At 54.0% G+C, this 25,543-nt stretch overlaps 6 protein-coding genes across 6 annotated transcripts; 4 read left to right on the top strand and 2 right to left on the bottom strand.

Annotated features, from left to right (window-relative positions):
* Nucleotides 1-1,404: 1,404 nt before the first annotated feature.
* hbx4-2 (Homeobox protein 4) lies at nucleotides 1,405-5,265 on the top strand (the record flags this gene model as incomplete). Its single annotated transcript, XM_037323690.1, has 4 exons — nucleotides 1,405-2,446; nucleotides 2,501-3,253; nucleotides 3,311-4,511; nucleotides 4,563-5,265. 4 exons carry the CDS (start codon nucleotides 1,405-1,407, stop codon nucleotides 5,263-5,265), a joined length of 3,699 nt encoding a protein of 1,232 aa, XP_037177629.1.
* Nucleotides 5,266-8,912: 3,647 nt separating this feature from the next.
* On the top strand, nucleotides 8,913-9,433 carry CGCA056_v008442 (uncharacterized protein; the record flags this gene model as incomplete). Its single annotated transcript, XM_037323689.1, has 2 exons — nucleotides 8,913-9,128; nucleotides 9,377-9,433. The coding sequence occupies 2 exons, from the start codon at nucleotides 8,913-8,915 to the stop codon at nucleotides 9,431-9,433; spliced, it is 273 nt and encodes a 90-aa protein (XP_037177630.1).
* Nucleotides 9,434-9,470: 37 nt separating this feature from the next.
* On the top strand, nucleotides 9,471-11,371 carry met9 (Methylenetetrahydrofolate reductase 1; the record flags this gene model as incomplete). The annotated part of the gene is made up of 2 exons (XM_037323688.1): nucleotides 9,471-11,169; nucleotides 11,223-11,371. 2 exons carry the CDS (start codon nucleotides 9,471-9,473, stop codon nucleotides 11,369-11,371), a joined length of 1,848 nt encoding a protein of 615 aa, XP_037177631.1.
* An 876-nt stretch (nucleotides 11,372-12,247) lies between these two features.
* On the bottom strand, nucleotides 12,248-17,137 carry DCL1 (Dicer-like protein 1; the record flags this gene model as incomplete). The annotated part of the gene is made up of 5 exons (XM_037323687.1): nucleotides 12,248-13,831; nucleotides 13,881-15,443; nucleotides 15,496-16,449; nucleotides 16,501-16,604; nucleotides 16,657-17,137. 5 exons carry the CDS (start codon nucleotides 17,135-17,137, stop codon nucleotides 12,248-12,250), a joined length of 4,686 nt encoding a protein of 1,561 aa, XP_037177634.1.
* A 1,431-nt stretch (nucleotides 17,138-18,568) lies between these two features.
* CGCA056_v008439 (Uncharacterized protein) lies at nucleotides 18,569-19,669 on the top strand (the record flags this gene model as incomplete). Its single annotated transcript, XM_037323686.1, has 1 exon — nucleotides 18,569-19,669. One exon carries the CDS (start codon nucleotides 18,569-18,571, stop codon nucleotides 19,667-19,669), a length of 1,101 nt encoding a protein of 366 aa, XP_037178436.1.
* Nucleotides 19,670-19,992: 323 nt separating this feature from the next.
* Nucleotides 19,993-22,836, bottom strand: CGCA056_v008438 (uncharacterized protein; the record flags this gene model as incomplete). The annotated part of the gene is made up of 2 exons (XM_037323685.1): nucleotides 19,993-21,630; nucleotides 21,685-22,836. 2 exons carry the CDS (start codon nucleotides 22,834-22,836, stop codon nucleotides 19,993-19,995), a joined length of 2,790 nt encoding a protein of 929 aa, XP_037178428.1.
* Nucleotides 22,837-25,543: the final 2,707 nt, after the last annotated feature.

Raw genomic sequence — 25,543 nt, 5'->3', positions numbered from 1 at the left:
GATGCCGCCCCGAAGAAAAGCTTCGCGCGTGTTTCCTCCAACAGACAATTAGTCCTGGGAGGATGGCTGCAGAAGGCGGGTCAATTATTAATAATGCACGTTACACAGGTCAAAGGCTCCAAGACGCTCAGCAGCGATCCAGGCTCGGTAACGGCACACCGAGGGTTGGCCATAGGACCTGGCTCAACCGTCATTGTGCTGACGGCCTCACCGTCAGACGGGCATTTCGAGCGCCCATCAACCATCAACGAGCAGAATGAGCAAGGGTACGGCAGGCTGCGTTGCAGCCTACCTACATTGGACACGCCAACCAGGTAGCGAGGCAGACCACCGAGCTGCAGCCTCTGTGCTGCATTGGCATGTTGAGTTCGTCCTGTGCAGCGCTGGCTGCCAACCTAGAAATGACTTGAGACTTCTAGAAAGGACCCTGGGATTTGAGCCGGACTACCTCTACTATGGTAGGCGCAGGAATGACCACCAAAGTCCCAAAGCGCTTATGATGGTCCAAGTGTGTGTACTGCGTACATCCACAAGAGGCACTGCTGGGATTCGCTTGATTTTCAACTCAGTTGCAGCCCATGAAAGAAAGGCCTGTACGAGTCGGCCGACGTCGAGGTTGGCTATCTGCAGCTACCTACCTACCTACCTACCTACCTACCTTACCTACACCAACCACGACTCCGATGTCGACTCCGCAGTTCCTTCCCTCCGCAAACTGGACCTGATGTGAAGGAGGCACGGAGGCACGGAGGGAGGGACACTGGAGGAGGCTGCTACTTCCATTAAGGTACCTTAGCACCTAAAAGTCCAAGCGGCACAGGCACCCACCACCCCCGGCGCAGACGTAAAGGTGGGGGCGTCCACGTCCAAAGGGTGTAGACTTGTCGAGCGAAGGGCGCACTCTTGACAAGTTGATGCACACGCGACCCATACAGACCCCGGTCCGGTCTGGCGAGCCAACCCAGCCATTGGTGACTCCCACTTGGGAACACCCATCGACGCGGGAAGTCCAGCTGGCTTGACCTCGTCTTTGCTGCGAAACTGCGCGAGGCTTTGAATAAAAGATTTCGATGCCAGGAACCAGTTTTCCTCCTTCTTTTTGTATCCTTCATCTTTATACCAATTCCTCCTTTGCCTCCGACCCCTCCTCCTGTACTCTATTTGTCAAGACGCCGCCAGACCCGGACTAGCCTTCCGATTCCATCATCTTGTCTGCTCCGGCAGTCTTACAATTGGGCGGGGCTTCGTTTGCTCTGTGGCAGTTGACATTTGACAATTGACAACGCTCTTGGTTGTGACGCCCTGCCGACTTACATCTGCAGGAGCCGCTCCATGACACCGACGCCCTTCCGCAGGTCATCCAGATCGACCAACCGCGCCCTTCATTAAGGGCGCTCCCTAATCATGACAACCATCCACGAGGACATTGACGAGTTCGTCAACTGGGAGGCGGCCGCCGCAGAGGTGGGCGACATATTCAACATGCCCTCCCAGGACGTCTCGCCCACCGATCCCAACCTGGATCTCGTATTGGAGAACGTGGATGACGACGACTTTGGCTTCTTCGCTCTTCAGCACTTCTCGGCAGAGAATGCGCCGGGTGCCCTGCCTTCGGACAACAACACCCTCAGCCCTCTGGACGCACAACTGACCAGCGCCATGGGCCAATCTTTCAACACCAACTGTACCTTCGATAAGGAACAGTGTGACCAGCTTGAAGATTGGTGGGTCGCCCCGGACTTTCCCTGCGATAACTGCACCCTCGGAGGCTACCAGTGCAAAAAGATTCGAGAGGGTCGCTACAAAAACTACTGCACTTCCTGTGTCGCTCTGCGAAACGAGTGCAGCTTTGCTACCCAGCCTGACTTGTTCCAAATGGACAATCTTCCCAAGAACCCCTGGCCCACCATGGGAGACCATCCCAGTGCCATCCCTCAGGAGGATGGTGCCATGCCTGTTAGCATCCCGGGCTCATCGACGCCAGACTTACTCAAGAGCCTGGGCACCTCTTCAGAGGAACCTGCCATGCCGGTACCTAACAAGTCGGCAACTCCAGCCAAAATTGGCGCCCGTTTCTCGAGGGAATCGGTACGGATTCTAAAAAACTGGCTCTCTACGCACACTCGTCATCCTTACCCCAGTGATGAAGAGAAAGAGATGCTCCAACGTCAGACCGGTCTCAACAAGACCCAGATCACCAACTGGCTTGCCAACGCCCGGCGTCGGGGCAAGACACAGGCACCTCGCTCCACATCACCTCACGTCCGCAGCAGCTGGACCGGTCCCATCGACATTCCACAGAGACGGGGCACTCCCGCTCCGGATGGCAGAACGAGCCGCATGAACCCGCTGGAGCGTTGGGTGGACTCTCCGCCCGAAAACGAACCTGCCACCGTCACAGCTATCGCCCGCGCCGTTGCTTCCAGCTCGGGGGCCTCTTCATCAGGTACATACATACCCACCATACATCTCGGCCTTTGCGTGTACTGACTATCCTTAGGCCTCAACAGCCCTTACAGCTTCAATTCCACGGATGATGGGTCGGGTAGGTCCCAGTGCAATGCTTCCTCGGCGAGCAGTGTCGGCACTTCACACTCGTCGGGCGGCTCTTTTGCCTCTGCCTATTCGCATGCCTCCCGCGGATCTTTTGGTTCGTTTGGGTCCTTCAACCGCGGCCGCAGGCGTCGCAGGAGGCGCGCTGGTGGGAAGCCCTCCGACGAGAAGACGTCCCTGGCCACCCCTCTCAAGACTTTCCAGTGTACATTCTGTACCGAGACGTTCAGAACAAAGCACGACTGGCAACGGCACGAAAAGTCTCTCCACTTGTCATTGGAGAGATGGGTATGTGCCCCTGACGGACCTGTGGCTCTCAACCCGCAGACGAACCAGCTGTCGTGCGTCTTCTGCGGCGAAGCCAATCCCGACAGTGCCCACGTCGAATCACACAACCACACGGCATGCCAGGAAAGAACTCTTGAAGAGCGCACCTTCTACCGGAAGGATCATCTCAACCAGCATCTGCGCCTAGTTCACAACGTAAAGTTTGTGGATTGGTCTATGAAGGCATGGAAGGTTGCCACGCCAGAGATTCGGTCGCGTTGCGGTTTCTGCGGAGTTGTACTCCCGAATTGGACTTCTCGTGTTGAACATCTGGCAGAGCATTTCAAGACTGGTAATACCATGGCGGACTGGAAGGGTGACTGGGGTTTTGAAGCACCGGTGCTCTCAATGATCGAGAACTCCATCCCGCCATGTATGAGACCCCTCAGATATCCCGTAGACCAGCTTCCGACGTCTAACTGGTAAATAGATCTCATTGACAATGAACGAAACACTCCCTACCCGTACAAGGCCAGCGGTGCACCGGCAGAGAGCCCCAGGAGCGCTTATGAGCTCATCAAGATTGAGTTGGCGTACTTCATGCAGAACCACTTCGACAAGACCGGCCGCATGCCCAGCGACGAGGAGATGCAACTAGAGGCGTGTCGTATTATTTTCGCGTCTGAAGTCTTGTCCATCCGAGAGATTTCCTACCCCTTCTCATGGCTGCGTGATCTGATCATGTCGACGGAGGAAATCATGCGACAAGCCAAATTCGGTCCGATGCGTTCGCAGATTGAAAACAGACTGTCCACCCTGAAAATTAACGGCAAGGACAACTTGTTTGAGGTCTGCCCGCTCGAAAATCAGCTTCACGAATTCGTCAGAGCGAGGCGTCTGTTGGGCCTGACCGCCATGGACGAAGAGCTCCAGGAAGAGGCTTGTAAGATTGTAGGACGCATCGAGGAAGTTTCGACCACTCCCTCCGATTTCATCGCCAACTGGCTCGTTAAGATGATCTACACCTCGACCGACTGGCTGGCCAACTTTCGACAGCGCGCACACCTCCCCCGAACCGAAGACATTGTGAACGCGAACGAACGGTCGACAGATTTGACCAAAGTCGACTCGACCATCCACAACTATAGCAGACTGGAGCGCTCGTTGGCGGACTACATGAACTCTCAGAGGGCGCAGGGAATCGAACCGGACGATGCCGACTTGCAACGACAAGCTCGTATCATTATCTACGAGTTCGACGACGGCTGGAACCAGACTGCTGCCGATAACCTGGAGTGGTTGGCTGCTTTCAAACAGCGCCATCAGTTCAGTCCCTCTGCCTCTGGCTCGAGCTGGACTACCTCTCCGGAGGCCCAGTTGGCTGTAGGAGGAATTCAGCTCTCCGTCTCGGAGACATCGCCATCCCATATTTCCACCGGCAACGCTGCTTCCAGCCTCATCTGCCCGCAAATGGCGGGCCCAGCCATAGGAAGTTACGCTGGCTCCAACTCCAACAATTCCTCCTATGTTAAGACCGGTCCCTTCTTCTTGAACGACGCAAACTGCTACCGACGTCTTGCCCGAGAACTCGGTCGTTGGGTTGCAGCCACCATGTCCCCAAACAACCCGAGCTCCCACGTCCCCACCGACGCGGAGATTCAACACCAAGCTCGTTGGATTCTATACGACGAGTAAGTATTTTCACACAGTCTCCTGAACATTTGATGCTGACCACAATCCAGTGACGACCCATGGAACCAAACCGCAGCCGACAACGCAGAATGGTTGCAACGCTTCAAGCGTGACGCCGGCATCACAAAGGACCCCGGTCCAGGTCTCCCTCCTGGCGACTCCTGGTCCCTGTCACAGGGCGGCACCGGCTTCGCGCCTCCGTATGCCTTCCCCAAGGGCAACATGGCCCCCTTCGCCGACAAGTCGGCCAACGTCCCCATTCAGGACGCGCGCATGTTCGACACGGACTCGGCCATCCTCAACAAATATCTCGAGACGTTCAAGACCCGCTACGCGAAGCCGGCGACCATTTTCTGCGCCCGCGAGCTGGAAGACGGTCTCGTCCGCTTCGTTGAGACGGAGTTCGCTATCACGGGCACTTTCCCCAGCGACGACGCCCTCCGCGCGCAGGCCAGGCTTATCCTTAAGCAGCCTACGACGGCGGCCGATGACCAGGTCTTGTTGGACAAGTTCAAGGGCTGGGTGTCGACGAAACAGTCTGAGCAACAACAGCAGCAGCCGCAGCTATCGGCCTCGTCCTCCACCGCTGCCTTACCCTCTGGCATGGACTTGACCATCTCCGACGCGGAAATGAACAACATCCTGAAGGAGATAAATCTGGATTTCAGCGCGACGGACCTAGCAAGTCTTGAGATGAGCATGGGGATGGATTTGGGCGGCGGTGCGCCTCTTGGTGGGGGCCCTTCTAGTTGATCGATTCTGATGCATCACTGAGGCGGCGAATAACGAAGACTTGAACGACTATTTCATATACAGATACACGGGATACGGGGATGGTTTACTGGGTAAAGAGAAAACCAAAAGTTACGGCCGGCTCAACGAGCTATCAAAAAGGTGGACTGGAATAGAGGGCGGTGATGAGGAGCTTGTCAAACGTATCAACTCGTATGTCCAATGGAAAACTTGATGAGATGATACTTAGACAATCGCCATCATGCGCGCTCACTCGTCAGTTTCTCTACAGTACACCGCGTAGTACATGAAATCATGTGTCATGGATGGATTGCCGGGTCCTCCGGATGCGGAAAGCCTATGAAGGCTATCATGGACGGCGAGGAGTTATTTCTTGGGCCAGCGTCTGAATCAATTGAAGGAAAAGCCGTGGCAAGAGGCTTATGCAAAGTTGCCCTCCATCGTGAAGGATTGAATCGGACGACCTCTGGATATTCCCAGAGCAGCAAGGCTTTCTTTCTACTGACTGACGCTAGGCATGTCCCGACACTGTGAGGAGGAACGTCGAATTGAGAAAATGTTAGCGAGAACCTGTTTCTACACGGCGGAGCGCGTTTCTTGCGCGTACTCCTTATCCGTTATGCCTACACAGTAAACATAACGGCATTTCTGACACAGTGTAATACTCCAGCCAGTTAACGAACATGCTTAAATAACATGCCGCCGAGACGATGTCAGAGGTCCAACCCGTCGAAATGATACGGAATTGGCCATTGAGGAGCACAGCAAGGATCCGATCTTTCTTGCCGTTTCGATACTGCCGCATCGCACATAGTACTACATCAAGGGCCAATCGTTGTGAAGAAGACCATGGCAGACACGGCTAGCTCCACCGCGACACACAACAGGCCCAGGACCCGGCAGAGGGTTCACAAGGACCCTCCGTCCTTGCAGGTACCAGATATTGAAGAGGACGCCTCCGAACGGAAAAGAGTCCTCAACGTATTGGCTCAGAGAAGATACAGTAAGCTCACCGTTCCTCGCTTCTTCTTCTTGGGTGCGCGCGCCTCATGAGCACGTTTGCCCTGCGCGTCTGGGCACGTGTGGCTGATCTGGAACAGGGGAGCGCAAGAGACAAACCCGTCTCGCGAAGCAGAAGCAAGGGAGCGGCTCAGAAGCCCAACTGGTTGAGACAGTTGCTGACCGCCCTGCCGCTCCTCGTCTCCAAGACGTTGCCAGCCCGATTGTTCAGGCTGCAGACGATTTCCTGCCCCTCAGAGGTGGTGCAGGGGACGCTAATGCGGCGGCGTTTGGTCTGGACGCGGCTGCGGCCTGGGACGGCGATCTGTCGGATGTGACTGACATGCCGGGCAACTTCATGTTTGGCACAATGACTCCGACGATGCTGGATCAGGGGCTGGGAGGCGACGTGGCGGTGACAGCTTCGTTCAGCTCGGCGTCTACCATCGACCCAGCATCTCTCATGAGCAGATCGGCGTCGTCCATGTCTTCGCCTCCCACCTCGCCCGACTTTCCCGACAGCTACCTGCTACCAATGAGTGACCTCAAGGTACTGAAAGGGCTTCTTCGGATCGCGACCAGGCTCGGATCCTACTCGGTAATGTGGGACCCTGCGGCCAACTCGCCGTTCAACCAGGGAGCTGGTACGCCGGCCGAGCTGCTCCCCGAGACGTGGAGACCAACGGCAACGCAAGCTCTTGTGCCCCATCATCCGATCATGGACTTCCTGCCGTGGCCGGAGGTGCGGGACCGCATCATTGACTTGTTCAGTCTACCCGACGCGGCACGGCCACCGGCAGCCCGGGGCCCGCTTGGGCTGGTGAACTTTGCTTACGACCTGGAGGATTCATGTGAGGGAGCGCGTGTCTGGGGGGCCGACCCATACGATGCAACGAGTTGGGAAGTCGGCCAGGCACTTTTCCAGAGGTGGTGGTTTGTCTTTGATAGAGCTGTTGTAGAGCAGAGTAATAAGTGGCGACGGTTGAGAGGCGCCGCGGCTTTGCAGCTGCAGACCGGAAGTATGGCTGAAGAGGTGTCTGATGGCAGTTGAGCGATTTGTGTGTAATAGACCTACAATAGTTTACCTGTCTCAAACCATGTGATCTTTCAGCGGCTTCGCTAATTAGCTTGTTGGACGGAAAACGCGGTGCTTGCGATACTGCCGCGGCTGACTTTGGAGTGGTTGCCACACTTCTTTTTCACGGAAGCCAGGCAACAACAACTTCACCGCATGAAGTAGAAAAGGCAAGCCGTCCAGTCCAGGACAAGAAGCCGTAGCCGGAGAATGGTTAGCAGCGCGACATGCAGCACGCAGGTAGGCGGGCTAGTGCATGTAGTTGCGGGTTGAGAGGAGCACGGGAGGAGCTCATTGGCCTTGATCGGAAGCGAGCGTGGGAGTGGGTGATCGGTTGAATGCAACTCGAAACTTGTAAAGGCAGAGTGTCTCGGAGTGAGAAACCAAAATTCCCTGTGTCTTTTGGTTGTTTCGAGAAACGCCGGGTTAGGTTGGGCTGGCGTGCGCTGAACTGGAGTCCTGGACTTGGGTGCGGGATTTCGGTGCTGAAGCCCTTTTTGCGTGTCGGATTCGGAAGCGCAGAGGGCTCGGGGAAGTCGGCCGTCATGGAACGGAGGTTGGGGTGGCCGATGTATCAAGAGGGCTCCCGATGGTCAACCTTAATGAGAGAAGCATGAAGATAAATCCCATGGTGTCTGTGACAACGTTTTGTTTAACACGTCACGCAAGCGACCGACTGACAGTTGCAGCCGCGGGATTGTCCCACGAGCCAGGGATGAGTTGCCCAACAACCTTTGCGGCGACTTTTATAGTTGGTTTGACAAACGTGGAGGTTGTGCTACTCAGGGCGCCGGTTTCTGTCCGTCTGAGGATTGCGTGCTTCTGGTGTTGTCGATTTTGAAGTGGTCTCTGCGCCGTTCCCCGGACGGTAAGATGTAATGCTTGAATGCGTACAGCAGTTACATACGCTGTAAACAGCCAATTGCAAGAGCCGTTCGCCCCCATCACCCATGAACATGTGTCATTGATAGGAGAAACAGAAACAGAGACGGGGAATGGAGGGCAGAAAAAGAGAAAAGCGGGTATCTGGAGCTGGAGACTTCCAGTTTGTTGGAGAGAAAACACTGACCGGAGGCTGGAGGTGGCCGACGACCGCTCCGTGCACAGCGGCCCTGGTCCCTGTTTCCTGACTCCAAGGTTTCGGGGGGGCAAGAGAACGTGGCGTCATTGGCGGAAGGCTTGGACGGAGGGACCTGCCTCAACTGCCTCAACCGGGTCTGGCGGTGAAGCAGCGTGCTGAGGCGGTCACCGCCTGCCCAGAGTTCCTGTTTCCAGCGTTTCTGCCGCAAATCTCGCAGGAAGGTACGCGACTAGGGATCCATGATGGAGGGGTAAGATACGTACCGAGGGGAACCTTAGGTGCGCTACGTACTCGCAGCGCTGCAATTAATCGCCAAAGCGGGGCATCGACCCTCCATCTTCGGAGCTCAGCAACGTAGGTGCCTAGGGTAGGTTGGTTCAAACAGAGACGCAGCGTTCCTACCTACTGCTACCTCAGGTACCTCGCGGCACCCTTACCCACGCTTCGCTGTTAGTGGCCGCTGCCGCTCGTAGTGGGGGTGCAAGCGGGAAAATGGTGGGTGGTTGTGCTGTGCCACTGGCTCTGCGCTTCACTCCCAGGCTCCGGGACTCTTTCCCCCAAATTTTCCAACTTCTCTCCATCTCCAAACCTTCTGCCAGACGTCCTGATCCTTTGAGTTGCCTTGGAGTTTTGGACTGTGCCTTCTTGCAGATCCAGGGATCGGTGCCAGGAGAGAAATTCACACGTCTATTCCGAAGAGATTGTCTAGTAAGCATCCACCCCTAGCTTGATTCTGTCTCGCTGCTTCGCCCTCCTGCCATGCATCTCTCAACGCGCCTTTTAACCCCTCGAACATTCCGTCCCTGCAGCCAATCTCTCCACCCCGCCTCCCATGTTCTCCCTTCCCATCTGGTCTTCACACCACGTCTAAATAGCCTCAATTTCATCCTACACCTTGTCGGTCGTCTGCGCGTGTTGCGTGCCATTCAATTGGATCTAACGTCTTCTCTTCGCAGCACCCCACGAACCTAGAGAGCCCTTTGGCGGCCGTCATTTTCCTCTTCTGCTTCTGATCCACCCTTCACATATCACTTCAGTACCACAGTCAACATGCACATCAAGGCTATGCTCGACGAGACCCGGAGGACGGGTGAGCCCTCCTTCTCATTCGAGTACTTCCCCCCGAAGACCGCCCAGGGTGTTCAGAACTTGTACGATCGTATGGAGCGCATGTACCACTTTGGCCCCAAGTTCATCGACATCACATGGGGTGCCGGCGGCCGCATCGCTGAGCTGACCTGCGAGATGGTCCTTCAGGCCCAATCTATCTACGGTCTCGAGACTTGCATGCACCTGACATGTACGGACATGGGCCTGGAGAAGGTCAATGACGCTCTGCGCAAGGCTTACAAGGCTGGCTGCACCAACATCCTGGCCCTCCGTGGCGACCCCCCAAGAGAACATGAGAAGTGGGAGGCTACCGACGACGGTTTCCGCTACGCAAAGGATCTCGTGAAGCACATCCGGGCCACCTACCATGATCATTTCGACATCGGCGTTGCTGGCTACCCTGAAGGCTGCGACGACAACAAAGACGAGGAGCAGCTGCTGGACCACTTGAAGGAGAAGGTCGACATGGGCGCCAGCTTTATTGTCACCCAGATGTTCTACGACGCCGACAACTTCATCCGATGGGTTGGAAAGGTGCGCGAACGCGGCATCACCATTCCCATCATCCCTGGCATCATGCCGATTGCCACCTACGCCAGTTTCCTTCGCCGCGCCAAGCACATGAACTGCCGGGTTCCTGACGACTGGATGGCGGCTTTGGAGCCTGTCAAGAACGACGATGTGGCTGTACGTGAGATTGGTAAAGGCCTCGTGGCAGACATGTGCCGGAAGATTATTGCCGCGGGTATTCATCACTTGCACTTTTACACCATGAACCTTGCACAGGCCACGAGAATGGTGCTTGAAGAGCTTGACTACATGCCCTCTTCTGAACGCCCTCTGAAGCACGCTCTCCCCTGGAAGCAGTCGCTAGGTCTCGGCCGTAGGGAGGAGGACGTGCGGCCCATTTTCTGGAAGGGCCGCAATAAGTCCTATGTGCTGCGCACGCAGGACTGGGACGAGTTCCCCAACGGTCGCTGGGGTGACTCTCGCTCGCCTGCCTTCGGTGAGCTGGATGCCTATGGCATCGGACTGACAGGTACCAATGAGCAGAACCGCAAGAAGTGGGGCGAGCCCAAGTCAATCAAAGACGTTGCCAACATCTTCGTCCGCTACCTCGAAACCGAAATTGACAATCTCCCTTGGAGTGAGGCTCCTCTGACCAGCGAAGCCGACGGTATTAGGGAGGAGCTCATTGGCCTCAATAAGCGTGGCTTACTCACAATCAACTCGCAGCCTGCAGTCGACGGCGTGAAGTCATCTCACCCGGTTCACGGCTGGGGTCCGCCGAACGGTTACGTCTACCAAAAGGCTTACCTTGAACTCCTGGTTCACCCCGACTTGTTCCCGGAGATCGTCGCTCGCATTGAGAAGAACCCCGACATGACGTATTACGCCACTACCAAGAACGGTACTCTCACATATAACGCGTCTAGCGACAGCCCCAACGCTGTCACCTGGGGTGTGTTCCCAGGCAAGGAGATTGTGCAACCAACCATCGTCGAGGGCATCAGCTTCATGGCATGGAAGGACGAGGCCTTCCGTCTTGGCACCGACTGGGCTCGCTGCTTTGAGGCCGGAACTCCCAGCAGAACACTGATCGATCGTATCATGAACGAATGGTACCTGATCAACATCGGTTAGTTTGAATGACTTTAACATGTGTTAGATTAAGCTGATTTTGCTCTCCAGTCAACAACGACTTCCACCAGAAGACTGCCCTTTTCGACTTGCTGGATGGTCTTTCCGTCCAGGAATACACCGATATCCCTTCTGAACCCAAGGCGAATGGGGAGACGGAACTGCACAACGGCACCACAGGTGCTGCTGTCACCGCTTAGGTGACCTTTGATTCTTGTTCAATTTACTCAACCCCCTTAACAAAATTTTTTAAGTATGCATCATGAACGGCGTTTTCAACAGGTCAAGGATGGAAAAAAAGGGGGCTCAACTTGTGTTTTTTCAACAAAAAGACACTCATACCGAATTCGTCAGGCGATGAGTTTAAACCTCACATCACAGCGCAAAAGCCTCGGAGAAGGGAGAGCGGAACGGAATTGGAAGGAGCATGCATACAATCTCAACGATACCCCCAACGGACTATGAAGGTTTTTTTTTCCCCAACGAAAAAAAGAAGTCTTGGAAGCTACGACAAGAGCTAGGAGTTTCAACACGGGTCTGTTTTATATACAAAGATGAAATTTTTCTTCTACTTGGTTTATTTCACGTTTAATAGCACCTCGCATGCTATGAAATGCGAAGAGACGACGGCGAGAGGGCGGAGGAGGATTGAGAGAAGAGAGTTGGAGTGACGGGGATGGATAGGGCAGGAAGGAGGGCGGGGATGACTGGCTGGCTAGAACGTGGCCTGTCCATTTAGTATTCTTGCAACAAAGCCGAATCAACTTGGGCTTGACTGTTTGCCCCCACACTCACTGCTATCTTGACTGCTTGATATGAACAATCGAGACTGTTCCAAAACTGATGGGTGGACACAAGTCAGATTTGATCCACCTGGCAAGGCCCAGAATCTCGCGTGCTTTAAAGTCAAAAATTGAGATTGCAGGTCTGCCGCTGTCTTTCCGTGTCTACTTGTTCGTGCCTACCTCGATGAGACCGTCTCACCACGCACGAACCTCGAGAGCAAACTTGGACTTCGCCATTCCCCTTTCCTAGAAATTCCCTGCCAAATACGTCCCCCCCTCCATCCCTGCACTTTATACTGCAGTGCCATGATTGATCGCCCCGGTCTCCTCGCCTTCAGTTCCCTTGCAGTCGCATGCAAACTTCTTCTTGTACTCATTAACAGACAGGCCATCCAACTCAGCAAGCGCCCGCTCTGCACCTCGAACCTTTGCGTATCGTCCGCTCTCCGCCGTAGTGTGGTATCGAACCTCTCCATGGATAATGATCCCACAGAGCACATTGGTGCCGGTAAGAACGCGAGCCCCTTCTCCCGCCGGGGGTGCAACCTCGGTCGTCATGATTCGGTACTCTGTGCACTTGAACTCCTTCTCCATCAAGTGGCTGAGTCTCGTAACGGGATGCTTCTTGGCGAATGAGTCGTAGAGCGACATGTCAGTGAAGAACGGTCGGATGTGTTTGTCAAAGAACTTGCGGACCTCGTTGTAGTCGTAGCCCGAGTCGACAAAGACGGCACCAACGTAAGCCTCCAGCACGTCGGAAAGGTACTTGGGCGAGTGCTTGACGTTGATCCAATAGTCTTGAGAAAACATCCCCGACTCGGCCTCAGATTCCGCCTCTGCCATTGCCAGGTTGAGCGAGGACACGTACTCTTCCTTTTGGCTCAGCATCGCGGATGTACTCACCAAGATATGCTTGTGAAGGCCAAGCTTCACAGACAGACTGGCGAGGAATTGATTGCTGACCATGGCCATCTTGTGCTCTGTGAGCCACTGCGGGTCTGCGTTAGGGAATTTGTTGAAGAGAAAATCGACGCAGACCATGTCAAGAAGCGCGTCACCCAAGAACTCCAAACGCTGGTAGTCTGGCAAGCTCTCGTATGCCCTGGGATACGAAGGATGATGGAAAGCACTCCGGAGTAGAGCAGGAGATTTGAACTTATATCCCATCGACTCCTCGACTTGCTGGGCCATGTCGCGCTGGATTGGGGTTGGCTTTCGGAACTGCCATTCAGGATGCCGATACCCAGCGACGTAATCACCCCAGGAGGTCATCCGATGGGTCTTCTCCTTGACCATGGCGGTCACAGCACGAATGGCCATGTCGTAGTTGTCAGAGTCTGCGTATGAAAGGTACGCGGCGCCGATGAGAGCCTCGCAGACATCAGCGATAGACTTGTCCGCCAGAGCATGCTTGTTCGCAGGCTGACCCTGTTTGCCCCTCATCAATTTCAACCCCTGGGGGTACCAGCTGCGGCGGTCGAAGCTCTGAGACCGCACGTATTCTTGAAGGCCCCTATCAACTGCCTTGTTGAAAAGATTCTGATTACAGATGAGGAGCATGCGCTGGACGTGGTATTGGAACTCGTCATCGTCAGGCTTGGATGTGAAGATGGCGATCGTCGTGGCCATCTTCAAGAAACAGTCACCAAGAAACTCCAACCGTTCGTAGTTCTTGCCCATGCCGCTCTGAAAGTTGATCTTTTCCTGGTCATGCTCATCGCTGTTGTCGGAATCTTTCGTCATGGCTTCGAGTGCCAGGTCCGGGCGAATGGTGAGATTCAAGTGCTTGCAGGCATCGAGAGCGATCATGACAGAGTCCATGCGATGGATAATGGCCGGGAAAGCAAATGCCAGAACTACTGTCTCAATTGGAAGCTGCGAGTGTTAGTCAAATCCCTACACCTTATGATAGTAGAGCACTTACAGTTGACACTCTCAGAGGCTGCAAAATGACATAGCATATTCTGGATTCCTCGGTCGTGGTCTCGATGAATTCGTCAAGGAGATTTCGTCTCAGCGAGACAACTTCGGCTTCGATGACGGGCTGGTCTTGACGCCACGTGAACTTCTTGCGGCTTTTCGCCCAGAGACTGACGCTGTATTCGGTAATGTTCTTCTCGACGTTGGCGTCTCGCCATGATCTGTGGCCAGGGTCGGGGACTCCGTCGGGAACCATGTCCAAGGGCTTCATATCTTTTCGAACACCACGCAAGTATAACTTGCGAGATCCTGCATAGGGATCGGTGACGAGCTTGTCTCTGAAGAAATCATCTGGCGTGGTTGCGTCCCAGTCCAAAAATTCCTTGCCTTGCGTGGAGCGAAGATGCTCCCAGTCAATCAACGAAGCTGGATCGTCGACTTCAGAAAGCTTTGCCGAGTGATAGACTGTGGCAGGGGCAAGAAAGTACGGCACGTCAGTAATTGGGGCCTCGAACTGCTTGCTGAAGACGTCTTTGAAAATGCGTAAGGTAAACTCTTTCAGGGCTTCGGAGTCTTCTGCAGACACCCGGATAGGAGTGGGCAAGGAAACGGGATAGACATCTGACTGTTGGTCATTCCCAAAGAAGAGCGGGATGGGAGGGAGGTCAGGAAGCATCTCCCTCGTGACAAGAATCAAGGGTCTTGATTCCCGGCCAATGGATTCGGGATTGCCCATCCTCAGCACCGTGACGTAGACCACGTCGACGGGGCCCAATCTTGACCAAATATCTGGCTTCGAGCGCATCCTGTACTCTGCCTTCTTGTTCGAACTGACCGCAAGTCGGGCGTTGCGCATGACGGGAAGCTTCTTGACGAACACCGGACGCAGACGGTCATCGATGTACTTCTTCTTGATCAGTTCCTTGCACATCTTAAATGCTGCCGAGCAGCGCGCGTCTTGTTTCGTCGAATGAGGATTTCCGGCCATTGTTTGAATCGGGGACCTTGGCGGCAGTTGAACTTCCGCAAGAAACTTTTGGCCTTCATTTACAACCACGTACTCTGGCGCAAGCACCTCGTCATTAGATTGACGTAATGAAGAGGTGAAGTTGGAGAGCACCTCTAGGCTGGACATCCACGTCAATGTTGCACCGGTGGACGCAATGACATATGTCTTCTTTTGTGCTTCACCGTGAAGAAACAAGGCTGTCATGTCGACTCCGGAGATCTTCTTGTCTTCTGGCAGAGCTGTGCAGAATCTGCGCATCGTGACCTGGTCGCACTGGGCTTGAGCCACTGTTCGGGTATGTCTTCCGTTACCACCTTCGATGAAGGTGAGGTACTCTGATTCCGCTCTACGTGCGCGGCCTTTCGACTGAATGTACTGGATTGCAGACCTGTACAGATCAAAGCGAATGACGATACTGCAGTCCGGAATATCTATTCCTTCTTCTGCAACCTGCGTTGCAAACAGGCAGTTGACTTTGCCGTGCCTGAACTTGGAAATGGTTAGGACTTGTTCTTTGAACGACATGTTGGCTGCTCCAGAATCGGGCCGACTTCCAATCTGCCAGGAAAAGTCAGCTTCAAAAGTAAATAGATAGCACAGAAGGACTTACCAGAAACTCGGCGTTGAGGAACGGAAGTTTCGTGGCCTCTTGGCGGAACAAGTCGGTCAAAAGCAGGGCTGTCAGGCGCATGTCAACGAACACAATGCACTTGTGATCGGTGGGCTTGGAGAAACGCGCTTGAAGTTCCTCCCATAGACGAAGCACCTTGGTTGAAAGGTGATCAAGTGTCGGCAAGACTTCACTGAAATCGTGATCCTTGACAATCTCTCGAAGTTTTTGCACGGCTGACGCCTCCTTGCCAGTCATGTCGAGGCCGTAGTAGGTCATGTCAGTTCTGTTCGTCAACCGCAAAATCGTCGTGTCAGTAAGGAAAAGCTTCCAGAGTCGATCGGACAGCCATGGTCCAAGGAACGATGTTGCTTGGCGCGCAAAGAATAGTTCCTTGCCGAAGTGGCAGTTGTGGCGGACAAGTCCAGCTACCTTGCGGTACAACTCTGTCTCAAATGGCATAGGTAGCATGCCGTAAAAGACATCTTTTTCCATGATGTTGCGCGCGTGGGCTTTCAACGAGGTTGAATCCTCCGGTATGGTGGCGATCTCGCTATGTAGAAGACCCTCGAGGCGTGCAGCGGCGATCTTGACATCGGTTTGAGCATCCACGGGCGAAGCGGTCATGCCGAATATTTTTGGCCTCTTTTCCATGTCAGTCTCTTTGATGTAGTAGTCCTTGATGATACGTGCGTACGGATGGTCTTTCTTCGTATGATGAGCTTCGTCGAAGATGAGGAGGTTGATCTGATCCATGCGAATGTACGAGTGCGCCAGACACTTTTGCAAGATGGCCGCCGTGCAGACCACAACCTTGTTCTCTTCAAATTGCTGCGCCCAAAATTCGTGAGACCACATCGAGTCGAGCATGTCTCCGCAAAATCTGGCCACGCTATGTCCCAGATTGCATTCGAGGACAGCATGTTGCTGGAACACAAGCGACACTTTGTCGACCTTGTTGGGAGTTAGTTGAGCCCTAATGAGCAATGAACATGCATCACTTACCAGAAAGAAGGCAATGCGCCTGGGCTTGCCTGCTGCACGGTCCTCAACTTCGTTCTGGAGAACGTGTTGCAGTAGCAAAGCAGCTATAAGCGTCTTTCCAGATCCTAGATACTGGTTAACACAACTAACAGATAGTGGCCGTGGCTTGAACCATACCGGTGTCTAAGACTGCGATGATGTTCCTCATCTTCGCCCTTTCAAACAGCTCAATCTGATACTCACGAGGAGTACCAATGATCTGCTTGGTGTCCTTCATAATAAGTCCAGCCGCGGAGAACTCGTCCAAAACCTTCTCACGGCTGTCGTCCAAGTGGACATTTCTTGTGAAATTCTGCAGAGTTGCGAAGTCTGTTCTTGCCTTCTGGGAGATTGTCCGAGACTGAGTGGGGTTTTGGTGCCACTCGCGGTACACATCTTCCTCCTCATCACTGTTCTCATTGTGATTTTCGTTATCTTCACCCGTGTCTCCGAAGACCTCCGATTTAGCGTCATGAAGAACTGCGGATGACGGTTGGCTTTGAGAATCAACATTTGTTGACTCTGTGTTCTGAGTTCCAAGAATTGATGTAGGTGCTGGTCCGGGGGTTTCTGCAAGGCAGTCGGTCAGGACAACCGGAGCTTCCTTCTTGACGAGCATGTTGGTGTCTCGGAGTAGGGTCTCTGATTTTGGCGATTGTGGTGAAACAGAATGTCCGGAGATATGTCGTCCTGGACGATACGCGAGATGGTGAGTGGGAAGGCTCAAGAGGTTTGGGGTTGACGAAGTGATGCGTGCTCACCTAGGTTGCGTCGGTGTAGGAAGGCACAGGCGCCTACGTGATGGGAAGGTGGTACTCTTGCTGATTCAAGAATACAGCGTGCTGAAAGTCGAAGGTGGTAGAGGGCACAACTTGTGGGAACTGCTAAAGTCAAGAAAGCCCCAAAGGAGGGTGGATGTGGCTTCACCCAGACACGGTAACCTATGCCTCAGAGTCTCTGAAGAACTCGTATAGCCTCAGGTCACTGAGGTGGTTTGTGGAAGGGTGAAAGGTAGAAGGCTGTGGAAGAGGAGGAGGTGAGAAGGAGACCTGGAAGAAAGGCAGCAGCTTAAATAGACCAAAGGGTCCCGAGCTGGTGAAGTCGTCGAGAAGGAGCATTCAGCACTTAAGAGGAAGGCAGGTATGGGTTGAAGAGGGGATAAAAAGGATTCACGAGTTGAGGCAGGAGTTTCAAGAAGAGAAGGCAGGAAGTACCCTGCCATATAATGTGAGGATACTTTTCTGGATTACGGGAAGCAGCATATGAGCAAACAGGACAAAACTAGTTAGAACAAAACGAGCCTATTGTGGTCCAATGGCTTCAAGGAATACATAAATTCTTAGGTTACCTCTGCCCACCGGGTGATTCTATCAACATCCTGCTTGTGATGAGCCAGTGTCCATTTATCGTGATCAAGTTGCAAGTTGAAGCACCCCTGCAAGACGTCCAACGAATAAGGGAAAGGGGTCTTGAGCTTGCGCAATTCTGGCGAATATTGTAGTGACATGAAGAAGGAAAGGAAGGAGTGGAAGAACATGCGAAAGCTTGAGCATGTAGCAATATGCCTGATTCTTCTAATAAACATCAACTGATACTTACATACCTACCTACACTGACGGGTGGCACGTCTGCTGAGTTCAAGTCGTCCATCCCAATTCCATGCAGGGCCAAAATGTAGGTAGTTACATCCGGACCCCTGCACTTACCCCACCACCTTCCCCTGTATGGAAATTAGATAAGATAAGAAGCTAGACCCTGGAGCGGGGCACCCAACAGAGTGCCGTCGCCACCAGAGAAACGTCTGGTCGCTATTATTCTCGTGATACACCTGCCCAAGCAATCAAGATCCTGTTGTCGAGTACTAGCCAGCTTAGTTCAAACCGTCACACGCCACCATAAGACTCGGTCGCCACTTGGAGCCTACACGGGATCAGCGCCTCCCGAGACCCCTATCGAGGGATATTTAACTCGTGCGCCTTCGTGTTTCCCCCCCCCCCCCAACCGCCGCTCGAACGCACCCTGACGACCTCGCCATCGTTAGATCGCAAGAATGTCCGCCGACGATCAACCCCAGACCTTAAAATCAGTCTTCGCATCCGCAGAGAGGAAGCGGCACACCCTCGAGAACTCTTACGAGGCTTCTTCTCCCACCTACCACGATGACTTGCGCACCGCAATCGCCGAGTACGAGGCCTGCCTCGAGATCGTCTCTCGCGCCGCCCTCTTCTCCCCCAACGAGTTCCTTGAGGATCTTCCGACCTCATCTCTGCCATACCTGATGATCACATCTCATCTCGCCGACCTGCACCAGAAGGCTCCCTCCCGCCGCCCCATCGAGCGCCGGGTCAATCTCGAGCGCGCCCGCGAGTCCTACGAGACCTTCCTCGGACTCCTCGACTCCTACGACCTCCTCAGCGAGGACAACAAGAAGCTGTACTCACGGTACACGGACGACTCCGTCGCGTTTTCCACCCTGGGAGGCGTCGACCCCGCGAAGCGCCGCGACACCAAGATTGCCAACTTCAAAGCCGAGCGGGCGCTGAAGCAGCGGCTCGAGACGCTGCGTCGCGACCCCCGGTACCAGGACGATGAGGGCGACGACGAGATTGTGCGGGACCTGCACCTCGCGCACGCCGCGTATGCTACGCACATGGCGTTTCAGGGCCTAGAGGGCATCAACCGCGAGCTGGAGGTTTTGGCGCAGGCCACGGTACCGCTGATGCCGTCTCCGACTTCTGTCGAGGAGGACAACCGCCGCCGCGCCGAGGATCGCACTGCCGAAGGCTTCACAGACCGACTGGAAGCGCCGCGCCGGCTGCACAGCATGTTCGGTCAGCCAGGCGGCCCTTTGCTGACGAAGGAGGGCAAGCCACTGCAGCCATTCACCCTCGTGGGCAATAGGCAGGAGATGGCCGCCAACGTGTTCCGGCCCGGTCACAACCTGCCGACGATGAGCATCGACGAGTACCTGGAGGTAGAGCGGGAGAGAGGTGGTATCATCGAGGGCGGGGGTGACGCGAGCTGGCACCGGCCAGAGCCGGATGAGGACGACTTTGACAAGGCGGACGAAGAGACGATGAAGGCGAGAGCCTGGGATGAATTCGTCGAGGCGAACCCCAAGGGCTCAGGAAACACGCTGAATCGGGGCTGAGCGCCAGCGAATCTGGGTCGGTGATTGGAGTACATATAGGAAGGATGGGAGTTTGCGCATAGATCAAAAGGGAAAATACCACGATTCAACGCCACCAGCTCACTGGTGAGCCATCAATTCAAAAATTAAGACGTCCGCATTGACATAAAGTAGCCCGTAATGCATATTTGCCTGTTTGTCATTGACTTTCGTCCTATTTCCTGAACCTCAAACTTTTCTCGTGTTTACAAGCGTATTTATCTCGATGATGGCACACCCAGAATAGTTATTGCCCTCCTTGACGCCAAAAAGTCCGTAACAAAACCTTGTCCCCGATTACCCCCCTAAACCATGATTAAATCATCGTCTCCCTCATCCGCAGAGCAGACAGATAGTGTAGCGATGACCGACGGCGTAGAAACAGTCTCTGTGCCGTCATTGTGCAAAGCGGACAGGTCGCGACTGTCCGTCGCGGACCCTGCAGCAACGATGTACTCAGGGGTTACCTCCCTAGACCGACTCTCTTCCGGCCCAATCTCCGTCATGACTTCATCCAAGTCATCGACATCTTCGTCTTCAAAGTTCAACGTGTCGGCATCCGACTGCTCAGAAGTCTCCTCGAGCACGACTGCACCCACTGCGTTGGCGATAGATTGTCCATCTGTAGGAATGGCGTACTTTGCGTCGGTAAAATCGTACCCGCCATCAGTGAAAGACTCTGAGCGCATTGAGACATCGTCGGCTATGACCTTGCCTCGATTGAAGACCGTGGATATGCCGTCCTGGACATCCACACTACCGGGTCCTACGCTACTGCCCCCTTCCAAACGCAGCTCTCTCAAGACGCTGCTCACAGAACCAGCCGTGCTCGACGCATCTGATGCAATCGAGATTCCAGTGTGGTAAGCCGGTCCAGGCCCTGCCGGCCCATATTCGGCTGGGGGAAGAGATGGCTCAAACACACCGCCCGTGCCGTCGTCGTTTCCACCGGCCCAAAGAGGGAGGAACTTGTACTCATTGTTCGTCAGTGTCAGTAGAAGATGACCGGTCATATTCATGGGGATTTCAAATCCGATGCGAACTGAATCCTGACTGAATGGGTGGAGGAGCGACTTGAGATTTTCTTGGAAAGACTCCGTATCGAAGGCGTGTTGCGAAACCATCAACGCCCCCCCCGGCCCAAGATTCAAGACTGCCCTCCAAGCCGGATCGCGTCTGAAGGAAGGATGACTGGTGAGTACATTTTGCGTGGCGATCCACAATTCGGTGGCCAAATGATATAAGTTCAGGTTCTTCGTTCCGACCGTGAATAAGTTGAAAGTCCACGTCAAATTTCCCCACTTGTCCCTAATATTGTCGTATATGAAAGGACATAGTGCCTTTTGGACGTCGTTGAAGTAGTTATACGTCAATTCAAAACGATTGAAGTGCTGGATATCGACGTAAGTCGCGCGATGATCGTCAATTCTGTTCAGCCGGTCGGCGTCCAGCAATTTGCCGATTACTTCGATGACCACCTGGGTTTTCCAAACCTTCTTCAAGGCTTCGGCCAATTTAATGGCCTTCTCCTTGGCTGCTAGACAGGTCTGATCGTCGGGAAGGCTCGAGAACATGACGATGAGCTCGTTCAGGCGAATCCACTCCGGTATTTGCAGGTCATCGAAGATGGTGTCGCTCATCAATTGCTTTACAGGCCGCGAGACACGCTCAACCATGGCTCGAGCAGCATGCTGAATGAGGTTATTGAGATCGTCGCCGGGATCGTGACGTCTGCGGCCAAACACTGTGTAAGTGGCGGCCTTGGGCACTCCATTGGGAGCAGCAGCTTCTTCGATGGCCAACTCATTGACCAGGATTCGGAATGCAGAACGGGTGACATCCTCTGACTGTAAGGCTACACCAATCTGTAAGCTTTCTTCAGGAAGAACTTCAATGAACATGGTATTGTTAGCGCTCATGAGCCATTGAAGAACCTGGTCACGCTACGCTTTTTGTTAGCAGAGTCTCCCAGGGGCGATGTTTAGGAATGAACTTACGACGACATGCGTGCAATCCAGAATCTTCGCGACAGCCACCAAAGTCCAAACTCGAGGGGCAGAGTCAACAAGAACTCGCTTGTCGGAAATCATGTACATCAGGCGGAGGATGTTCACGCGGTGGCGGACAGCGCAGTAGTCAGGAATCCGACGCCATGACGGAACCGGCTCAGGTGTTAGATCCTTCTTGGACTTCTTCTCCAGCAATCTAGCAGCGGCTCCTTTGGTGGATGTGCATGTCCTCTCCGAGGACTTTGCAGTCTGTGGACCAGTCTCTCGTAGGCTCTGTGCGATTGCTGTCTCGATCGCGCGTTCCATTGCAACATCTGTCTTCTCTGTGATCTGACGTGAGACCATGCCGTTGGGCGTGGAACCTGGCTTTGCCGTTGCAGTGGCCTTATCACTGTCTTCCGGCTGAGGATCCTTCCAACAACCACATATGTCATCGTGTCCAGAAACAACGTAATCGTCAGTGCCGTACTTGTCGTACGCCATCCACCAGTTTATGATACCGGGTGTCAGGGAGACTTCGGTCATCTGGAATACGAGATCGTCACCCTCAGATGGTGGGGTCAGATCGAGGACGAACTTGATACCGTCGGGGAGCTTATTGACCAGCTTTCGCCGACGCATAATGCGGTATTGGTACGTGGGACTCAGCATTTCAGCAAACTTGGATGATCCGGTTGCCTTGAGCTTCTCAGAGTGCATGCGAAACTCCACCGAGTTCCAGGCATAGACGAAGCAGTCGACATTATCGGCAGGCTTCGTAGGGGCCGGGAAGTCAACAAAAACTAGGGTGTCTCCGTCTGAAAGTTCGTTTCGAATATCATGAAGAAGGAACTGAGAATAGCGGCGGCGCTCGACATGCGTCATGTCGGCCTTCAGAGTGAAAGCGGGTTGGGAAGTCGGCGCGTAAACATCTTCCTGTGATCCGGACCCGTTATCGAGGTCGTCCTGGAGGTTGTCGTGCGTAGTGTCGGCGTCCTCGACGATATCTTTCGTATCGAAGAAATCATAGATATTGACCTCGTCGGTGTTGTTTGCGATGCCATGGTTATCATTATCGTGGTCGGGAGCGTATTGATCCCAAGAAGGGAGATCGTCACCCGACGTTGGCTCCATAGGAATGCCTCTATCCCAGTCATCCATTTTGAAGACGACGTCGAAGGCGACAGGAGGGATGCTCGTGAATGTGCGAGGTAGTTGGACAGCGGGCGCCTGGTGAAGTATACCGATGTGAGCAAGCGCGGAGGATGCAGCAGGTCTGTTGCAGAGGCCCGAAACGGATGGTGATGCGCAATCGATGAAGTAGAATATCCGAGAGAGGAAGAAGGAAAAGAGGTTCAATTACTTGAGGCGTCTTGGGTGTCGTAAATGAGGCGCACCGGGTGGTAGAGAGGTTGCGCAGCCTTGTCCAGGCAGCAAGGCCTCGAGGAGTCAGATGTTGATGCAGGTGAGTCTACCTAAGGCTCCTGTACCCGGGGCGTGCGGCGGGAGTCTTTCAATGGGGTCGCAAAGGTTGAGATCAAACGCGAAGGAGCTACTTGGGTAGATTTCCGAAAGGAGCTTGTTAGCTTCCAACGGCCAAGTCACCAACAATGAGAAAGTACGATGATAATGCAGCCAGATGGTGAAGGGGAGATGCGGCGGAGGGGTTGTAGAAGTGAAGTGAAGCATGCCTCACAAGTCTACCGACTTGGAGAAGGTACTTTTTTTCTTTTTTTCTTTTTTTCTTTTTCGGGTCGTGGCTGTTCGGGCAGGAGGTGAACACAAAAAGGGCATAAGCAGATGGAAAGGAAAGACAGGCTAGGCAACCTGTGACCCTGCCTGGAGCTCGGTACTCGACATAGAATTCAAGTAGAGGTGGATGGTGCTTTGGACCCTCCTCCTCTACTTCAGTGTCAGCGTGAGACTCAACGTTGATTCGGTGTGGTTCGTTCTCCCAAGAAGAGCAGCGGCCACGTTTAGGCCGACACGTTGGTGGCCGAGAGTTACACTCTTCTTGTTTGGGAAGAAGATGAGAAGAGCAACGTACTACGCAGTAGTATCCAGGAAGGAATCTTAAGAAAGTCTCGTGCGGGCCCTCTTGATCAATGACAGTTTCAGCCAATGTACAATTTTGCTACACTTTTGGAGTCGTGAAGTGATCGTACCAAAGTCCCATGTCAAGTACCTGGGTCTCATACCCACCTTACCTAGGTTGGAGAGACATTCAGCACGTAGGACTGCGCCCTCATTTGTTCGTTGTTGACGTTAGGAACCATGGAATGAATGTCACTGCTGCCTGCCTGCCACGCCTGCCTACCTACCTTACCTTCCGAGCCAACAGTGGGGTAGCGGCAGTAAGGTAAGGTAGCCCCCGCCTTCCCGCCCTGGGTACCCATAGCGGGGAAGCTTCACCTCTTACCTAGGTACTTTAAGGTGAAGTACCTAAGCAGGTAAGGTAGACAGGCACCTCCAGCTGCCCGAAGTGCCTTCCTGATAGCTCTCTAGTCTAATTACAACCCTAGGCACCTTACCCTTACCTTCGCACGCAGTACATAGCGAGGTACTCCCGTTTTCCGCTTTGGCCGTCACTCCCGTCGCCAAGTGAGAAAAACACAATGAGCCTCGGAATTCATGTTCGGATGGGAAGCCAAAGCGACATTAAAACCAGAGGCTTCGGGCAAAGCTCCAGCTACAAAGCTTCCGTATTCTCACAACGGTCCTTCGTGTTGGTCTCAGCGTACATTACATGACATTATCTTTGCTAATGGCTCTACATCATTATTCTACCACCTCAGCTTCCCTGCATAGCCTTTTGCTCCCCTGGCTCCTCGACCAGGCGTCGGCTGAAACCCTGTCCAACTCTAAAACTCGCCTTATCATTCTTCGCATGGCGTACTGGCCCTTGACTTGAGCGCGCGAGTGCCGCCGACCGGCATGAGCTTCATGCCGTCTTTCTGCGATAAGAAACCACGCGCAGTTAGCTCACGTATCTTTTAACCAGTATCTCCCGTCGAACTGATAGCTCGTCAGGAAGACGGCTCTTTTCTCCCCAAACTGTTAGTGTGGCATGGCCATATATTCCATCGCCCAGCCTCAAGCCACGTCGCATCCCTTCTCACAACTACCCCAAGCTTTCCTAGCCCGAAATCATGGTCGTGTGCCGTCCCCCGCTGCCGTCTCCCCGAACCCGCCGTCCAGAAACCAAGCAAACCCCGGCCACAGTAGTCGTTCATTTGGGTTCGTTCTAGGCGTCGTACAGGGGCCGTAATGGCACTTTTCGTGCGTTCCCCAAAAATTAGGTAATCGTCATGACGCAGTCGAGTCGTCTGATCCAAGACACCAAGCAGCTCCCTCCCGTTTCCCCAACAAAAACGAGTGCCCCTCCACCTTTGGCCCCAAGATCTGGAGCTAAGCTGAGGTGCCGAGGACGTGGAGATCTACTTAATGCCCCCCCTCCCACGCCTTCACACGTCGGAAGCGACCGGTTTATACGCCTACATTGCGCCTGGGAGCTGAAGTTGTGACTTCCCCAACTCCATCACCAATATCGTCTTGATATCTGCCATCATGGATCCCAAGCCAGCCATGCCAAGTCAGATTCGCCCTGGCGTGTAAGTGTACTGTCCCGTCACCTGCCCTAACTTCCGCTTGCCGTACGATATCCGCCACCCTGGACAGCATATTGACACACCGATGCAGACGTCACCGCGGCGTGCTTCTCGCTGCCATGGCTGTATCAACTGCTATAGTCGGCATCAGATACCAAGCCAACTCCAGAAGAACAAACGAGTTGAACCAGCGAACAACTGCCCCCTACTACGTAACTGTCGACAGGAGCGGCGGTGGAATCTGAGATGGCACGCATAGT

Source organism: Colletotrichum aenigma (genome assembly GCF_013390185.1).
Source record: "Colletotrichum aenigma strain Cg56 chromosome Unknown KSG_Cg56_contig05, whole genome shotgun sequence".
In the NCBI taxonomy this organism is placed as follows: domain Eukaryota; kingdom Fungi; phylum Ascomycota; class Sordariomycetes; order Glomerellales; family Glomerellaceae; genus Colletotrichum; species Colletotrichum aenigma.
This window is presented reverse-complemented; position numbering and strand designations above follow the sequence as displayed.